This window comes from Clarias gariepinus, chromosome 7 (assembly GCF_024256425.1).
Source record: "Clarias gariepinus isolate MV-2021 ecotype Netherlands chromosome 7, CGAR_prim_01v2, whole genome shotgun sequence".
NCBI lineage: Eukaryota > Metazoa > Chordata > Actinopteri > Siluriformes > Clariidae > Clarias > Clarias gariepinus.
The window spans coordinates 14,415,293-14,423,135 of NC_071106.1; the positions used below are offsets into that span (position 1 = coordinate 14,415,293).

Below are 7,843 nucleotides of genomic sequence, written 5' to 3' on the forward strand. Positions count from 1 at the left end.
CTAGCGGGTTTAGATTGATGCCCAGAAGTCCGTCGAAATAAACACTGCAGAATATAATACTTAAAATGTCAAATCTGGGTAATTTTTTTCTTCCGTATCCTAACGACTTCTACCGTGCTTTGTAAAAGTCATGCAATTATGGAATGCCGTCACAAAACAACTTACGATTAACAGAAATGAATGCTTAACTAATAAACTTTAAATAAACACAACAACAGAATCCTAAAAATGTAATATGGCTCTTACAGTTGCATACACAGGAATTTCTAAGAGACAAACGCTGGCGCTGATGCCATGGAATCCACTTCCATATCCGGGTATAGCTGCCTTTGATGTATGATTCGAGACGCGTAGCACTGTACTCTGTAGCTGTTGGAGTGTTCACATCACACAAATGTACTGAATTTTAGGGTCAAGTGTACTCCAGTCTGGGCCAGAGTCTGTAGTGTGAAATCATCATACTATAATAGCCAGCTCTATTCCTCCACACATCTGTCCAACTGCACTGAAACACTGCTACTGTGCTGATGCATGGTGATGCATATCGAAGGAGACCAGAAAAAACATTATTTGTTTGAGATTTACCTAGATCATCAATAGCAGCCACAATCCGAATGCAGCTCTTTTGCTTGACAAAGTTTGCAGCTATGAGGTAGGTGATAGAAGAAAAAACGAAAACAACCACAGAGAAACATAACGAAGAGAAAGTTTAAAGCCCAGGTGAAAGATGAGGAACCTGTACATTAATAGGGAGGTACGTTGGACATGGTTCAAGTGTGATATGACGAAAAACTGTCATTTTAAACGCCGTACCACAGACCAGTCAGGAACGTGTGTCGTTGTTCTGGATAAGTATTTTTTTCTTAAATGTAATATATTGTGATATATAATATTTTGAATATACAGTATTAACATGTCCAAACTGTATAAGTTTTTGTCCTTATTGGTATTCCTAAACTGTCCTGTGTTAAATTTTTAGATTAAAATGAACTGGCTAGATCTGTTATTACATGGTTTATCAGCATGAGCCTGATCACTTTTGACAGAAGCGGGCCGTATTGCTTAGAATGACATCATGTGATGCAACTTCAAATCGGGCTAGCATGAACAGCAACCATTGTCTGGTATACAAAACAAGAATCTAGGATTTGACTATGCAGTACTGCAGACTGCTGTAGACCTTTTCAGTGCTTTTCCGCCGCAGCCTCTCATTACAACAATGTGATTAAAGTTGCCAATGTGAAGTTGTCCTTAGAGATCACTTTGTAGGAAAAAAAGGGGGGAAAAACAATAATTACAGAAGCTTCTTTTGTTTTGTGGATGAACAAAAGGATGATTGTGCAAAGATTTTATCCTTTTCTGGTTTAATTTATAAATCAAAGTTTGGATGGTTGATTCCAGCTCAAACTGATTTTCCCAACCTGGATAATCACTGGTGGATCAGGTGGATAAGACTGTGGGTTGATGATTTGAGGATCTGAGGATCCGGGTTCGAGCCACTGCGTGCACGAGTTAGAAAAATTGGAGGGTTGTGTCAGGAAGGGCATTCAGCGTTAAACCCGTGTGTGGACTGGATGGTCCACTGTGTCGACCCCTTGGCGGGAGCAGCCGAAAGACAATTGAATATAATCACTTCGGCCCTGTAATAGCAGCCATCTTATCCATCATCACTTCACAGCAAGGACACCAAACTTGAGACAGACTTGTACAGACTCGTACATCACCAACAGATTAGAGACCCAGGCATATTTCTACGTTTGTCCATCTGCAGCCTGGTTGAGGCGTTCGCTATAGCGGAAATATGAAACTTGAAAATAATATCTTGCACTCCTTATCGCCAGTGTCGGCTCCAGAGCGCTGGGAGTCACAGAGCAAACGCAATACCCTTTGAGGGAGCCTGCGTGTCCCAACCTTAACGAGCGCAGCTTATTACGAACCACATGAACCTGGGTGACGTGACGGCACCAGCGCGCCGTTCCTTCACCTAAACACATGACCGCAACGGAAAGGAGAGCTTCGCTTTCATGTTGACGCGAATGGCTAATGAGAATTTATGCTTCGGCTCCGGCGCTGGCTCCGCTTCAGCGGAGGAAAAGCCGGACATTTTTCCTGATTACTTATGCCAAGAGAAAAATACTTACTATAAAAAGCTTGCATAAATATGAGCGAGAATCATAATGCATTATCCTCTGGCGCTGCTCCGTACGGATGTGTCCAAAAGAGTCCCCGCGGACGTGGACGCTGGGCTGCATCACTTTTTAATTTTTTAACCATTAGCTAAATGGTTTTGATTCACAAATCGCCTTTTTCGTTTGGCTGTTCGATTAATAAATAGGTTTTTTTTTGTTATGTTTCTTTTAGGAGGAATATCGCTACCTTAGAAGAAATAGATTTTTGTCTGATATAATATTTTTTTTAAATCAATGCGCTGCGCTTATGGTAGTTACGCTATTATGGTAGTTAGCTATTCTGTATGGATATTTAATAATAAAAATGGGGCTCGGAGGGATATGGCACTGAGTTACTGATCAAAAATTCGGCAGTTTGATCCCCAACTCCACCAGGTTGCCACTGTTGGGCCCTTGAGCGAGGCCCTTAACCCTATCTGATCCAGGGGTGCTGTACCATGGATGATCCTGAGCTTTGACCCCAGTTACTCTGGTATATGTAAAGAAGGAATTTCACTCTGCTGTAATGTATATGTGACAAATGGAATGAAAATATAATAATAATGATGATAAAGTAAACTGATGCAATAAAAATCTCTCTTTTATGGAAATCATCATCGCTTACTTACAGATATTTCCCATATTTTACTATGTACGTTTTGTGAATTACTCCATCAGTCTCGGTGTTTCTACTCATTCTTTACTCGCCCTCCCTCCTCGAACCACGCTCATCCCAACCTCCCGTTTTTAATAAAGCAGCCACACGGCCGGGGTTATCTAAGGGAGTTCTGTTCACTTCAATCTCCACTTGTATTGCAAAAGGCGAAGCAGCCCGTTCCACCCTGGGTATGGTCGTATACCGCTGTTCGACATTTCCCTCTTGTACACGTCCACCACACTCGGCTTTTCCTACAGCTCCACATCTGCTCCTTCTCACAGCGAATGAAATAATAACGAGGCTGAGCTGTGCGACTCTGACCAGGGCCAAAGCTGATGGGATGCTTTCGACTCCCCTTTCTTCACACTAGGCTCACAGCAGGTGAGGCTAAGGGACCGAGGATTATTTCAGTTTGGAATTAGACCTGCTAATTGGGAACCGAAATACATCATGAATGAAAAACAATTCATGCTAAAAAAAAATAAAAATAGTGCACACGGGATATGGAAATTGGAAAAACGTGCCGTACGCATGAGTGAATTTGGCGGAAGACAATAAAGCAGGGTTTATCTCACGAAACGAGCCTGCTGCTGTGGGAAGTGTACAGGACCTTTAATCCTCCACAGGTGGTCGGCTAAAACTTCTTGAGGCAAGTAGATTTGTATCATCTTCCCATCCATAAATAAGCAGACGGATATGAAATACTCCGCATCTATCTTCACATCACGACACGAAAGAGGTATATGAAGTGTATGACAAGAGCACGATAATTACACACGGCCACGCCATAGCTACACACAACAACGGGATCAATCTCGATAAATTATAAACGTATAAACGTGCATAAAACAGGCTGAGCAAACTGACTGGGGAAAAATCCCATGACACCGTAAGCTATTGTAACCAACAACATGTGTGTAACAGTATACAGCAGGGTTTCTTTAAACGCTAAAGTACGTCTCAAGGACCCTTTTAACTGGAAAATAAATTTGACCCTTCTCAGAAGTGAATTCTTTTTATGAGCAAAATACAATTAATTAAATACAGTATATGCATAAAAGGAATTCATAGTATATGTTAGGATTTGTAACGAATATGTCGTCATTTAATATTCAATATAAAAGCTTTGTTAAGCAATTGGTGCATTTTATGTCATACCGCCTTAAAACTCGGCGTCAGTAAATAAATCTGTTGGTGCTACATTACTGTGCGAAAGTCTTGACACCCCCTCCCTCCAATGCTTTTAGTTTTTTAAGCCACACAGTGACTCGAGCATAAAAACTAAAGGCCAGTGAGAAACTGGTGCAGATGATGACAGACGATCAGGCCGGTGATGGGTATACTGGTGATGGTAAATGCTAAGTGGTTGGAACAGACGAGAGGGGAAATGAAGTCGCTGCTGAGGTTGTTACATAAACAACTCGTTTTTAAATCGGATCTTTAGGAAATTTGCATCCTGCCGCTGTAAAATGTTTATTTCATTTTCTTTAACATGATTTGATTTAATTTAATATAAAGAAATGAGGGGTGGCTTAAGACTTTTGCACAGCACTGGAAGTAATCAAAACATCTACTGTCCCCCATGTGATAAGCATACTCAAGATGACATCGCAAACATACTACGTCTATATACACTATGTATGAGTATATTGTTACTATGTGTATAATAATCAGACTGATAACATCCTTACACAGACTCTTTCTTGCTTTGTGTCTTCCTCTTTCACATCATGTCTCTCAACATCAAGGCCACAGTACACAATCTGGTCCATCCCTATTTCTCTGTATTTACTCCGGTATAGATTATTTCTAGCATGACCACTGCTGGGAATGAGATTAGAGGTAACAACCCAAGCAGCAGGACTACTATCACCTTAGAGCTGAGACACTTACTGTGATACCGAGTGAATATAGTGTTACGCAGCAAGACACAAATAGCAGAGTGTAGGATCTAAATCAATTATGTTTTATTCAGGGCATCATACTTTGTAGGTCAGAAAAAAAAAAAAGAAAAAAAAGATAATAAGACCCAGACCTATCGGGTTTGCTTCTAGTAAATCTAAATGCCGTAATACCAACCACTAGAACACAAACACTGACGGGAAAAAATACTATGTTTGAGCATGTAAAAATCTATTTATCTATAGCTTTAATTGCTGGTTTAATTGCTGGTTGAATTAGGAGCTCTTATCACACCTTCACCACCACCTTGTTTCCACACTGATCGTTAATCTAGACATGTTGTCTTTCTCAGTGTATTAGGGCTGAGATAAAAATCACAGCCAATTATATTTATTCCTAACGATCCAGCAATTTGGATCAGCCGTATCCTCATCGAAGGCTACTAAATTGTGTCACCTCATACTAAATAAATTTACATTACATCATGCATTAAAAAATTACATTATAAAGTCTGATATTTCAAACCTATTAATCACGGTCATATTTTCTACAAGGGGTGTTCAAGTCAAACCGGGACTTTTGCTTGCGCATTTGAAAACAACCTTTATTTCTATACATAACGGCAATAATGCACTTATGCCAGCGTTTCACTAGTGCTGCTTCACATATGCAATGCTGGCCTTACAGGAACTCCTTTGGAACTCGTGTGTGGCAATGGCTGTGTGTATAGTGTTCTGTGCACAGACACATGCGCCTCTTTCGCAAGTTGCCAACAAGTTATCTGTCGATTTTCAAGGATCAGGCATTCACTAGAATAACGCTCTAAGCCAATTGTAATTTACGACTAAGCGTCCCATCACTGTACCGTGCTTAAAGTCTTCAGTAAATGTAAACTGTTTTACGCCTTCATTCAAAAGAGAGGTCATCGCAAGTCCCGGTTTGACTTGAACGCCCATTGTATTTATTACCCTCTGGTTAAATAGATAAAAAATATATATATATGAAAAAACAAGTATAAATTAATTTTTACTTTAACCTAATCAGCTCTGTTGATGTCAGTTAATAATAAGTCTCTTAAATGATTTTGCTGCAGTGGTTCTCTATTATCTCACCCCTGCTTCCTAGCAAGCTGGATGTCCTGAAAAGCATGCAGGACAAATAAATGCTGCTTCTTCTTTATAACAAATAAAATGTAATTGTGCACTTCACAAAATATGACTGAAGGGATAATTTTCAGAAGGGTGTTTATAAAAAGTTGCTGCAAATAGTTTTATTATGCACGGCACTATGATGGAGTATGAAAATGGTACACAAAATACTATATAACATGCACACAGAGGGAGGTCATATTAGGATGAAGATCAAGTAGTAGATGATTAATTGAAAAATATTATTATACGTCATTATTCAAGAACTGATTTGCCAGGGTTAAAAAAAACTATTTATGGCAAGAGTTTATTTTCTTAAACACTGTTTAGCCTTCTACATTATAAGTTCAAGAGAAGCTCCTCCACATCCTGCACGTTTGTGATACCAGAGGCGCTTGAATAAACCCTAGCTACAGGTCAAGATCTCTCCTTCATGCATCGCTGGCACTAGCATCGGAAGATGTCCGATGAGAAAATGATATGTAAATTCCCGCATGAGACTCAGTGGTGTACAGGAACCCAGTTTAGTGTAGATAAGCAACATATCCAGATGTGATATGAACATGCATTTTGTAATTTCGACTGTAGGCATGTGCGTTTGTTTAATTTTTTTTTTTTTAAAGAAAGGAAAAAATAAAATAAAAAAATCACAGAAATATGTTTAAGACTTGGCCAGTGCTGTGTATTTCAAGTGATCCGGATAAATCCAATGCAATCTGATCTCAAGTTACTTGCTTTCACAGCTTTCATCACACACACACACTCAAAGTTAGATGGGAGTAATGCAGAGAAGATTTATAGGGATGGTTATGTCAAATCATAGTGAAATGATCGATTTCATGAAGGATGGGTGGGTTGAGTCATTAATCTTGTGTTGATGGGTTCATGGAAACACGATTAAAGGAATGCCAGATCCATGTGCAGAGGGTTATAGTGGAATGATATTGTTTCTGAGTTTGCATGGTTTTATTACACACTAAGAATGAAAGAAGGTAAACAGGAATAAAGCATGCCAGACACGAGGTGCATGGGGTTATGACGTCATAATAACGTTTTCTGAGTTTAGCAGGAGGATGCACGGTGTGTGCATGAGTGTATGGTGTGTGTGTGTGTGTGTGTGTACCTGTCATCGTAGCAGAAATCAGCACCCAGCGTGTTGACGTACAGGACCAGAGCGACAGCGCTACACACCAAATCTGCAATCATCTCTCCCCAAAACAAGACAAAAAGACACAGCAAGCAGAGCAAACCCAGACGCACAGGGTTAATTAATTAAAGGATCCCCCTCTTTCTCTCTCTTTCTCGTTTCTCTCTTTCAGTTCAATTTCTGCGCCTTCCGTTTTCAGGGGGACAAAAAAAACGAAAAGAGGAAAAAATCAGAGCAGAAGATCACTCCGCGTCCCCATGGCTGAAGCGCGTAATCCCGGCGTGCTGCTCTTAGCCCATGGTGCGGATGATGAACAGCACGGCGTCGATCGCGAGTGCGCGCAGCGTCTACAACAAGCCGGACTGCTCTCGCGTCTCGCGTCTCGCGCGCTGCTGCTGCTGCTCCTCCTCCTCCAGCCGGAGTGGTGTTTGTGTAACGCTGCATGGTGGACGCCGAATAAACGGCGCGACTAAAGCCGCGTGTGGTCGGCGTGAGCAGTGCGCATGCGCCAGGCACCTCCTTCTCCTCCTCCTCCTCCTCCCTCGGTTCTTTCTCTCTCGGGCTGAATTAAAGACAGAAGGCACCGATTTCACCGAGTTACACCAGCAATCATAATTATTAATCACAGTAAAGTGATCAAAAGACATCAGGAGGCTCATTCGAGTTCCTAACTTACAACATTTTTCTATTTCTTTTTCTCTCTCACACACACACACTCGACCAAAACAGTGTGCTATTTTTTTCATGTTATACATATAATACAGAAAATGTAGTTACTTCTGAAGTGTATGCCACATGGGAGGGACCTGCCCTAAAAAGT

At 40.8% G+C, this 7,843-nt stretch overlaps 1 protein-coding gene across 3 annotated transcripts in view; it reads right to left on the minus strand.

Moving 5' to 3' along the window:
* Window positions 1-7,456, minus strand: part of tmtc2b (transmembrane O-mannosyltransferase targeting cadherins 2b) — a 110,193-nt gene extending 102,737 nt beyond the window's left edge. For all 3 annotated transcript variants that reach the window (XR_008360919.1, XM_053500804.1, XM_053500805.1), the window contains exon 1: window positions 7,000-7,456. Coding sequence is in view for 2 of the 3 variants with exons in the window: in XM_053500804.1 (XP_053356779.1) it covers window positions 7,000-7,082 (83 nt within the window). In the remaining variant the exon portion in view is untranslated. The remainder of the gene's footprint in view (window positions 1-6,999) is intronic.
* Window positions 7,457-7,843: the final 387 nt, after the last annotated feature.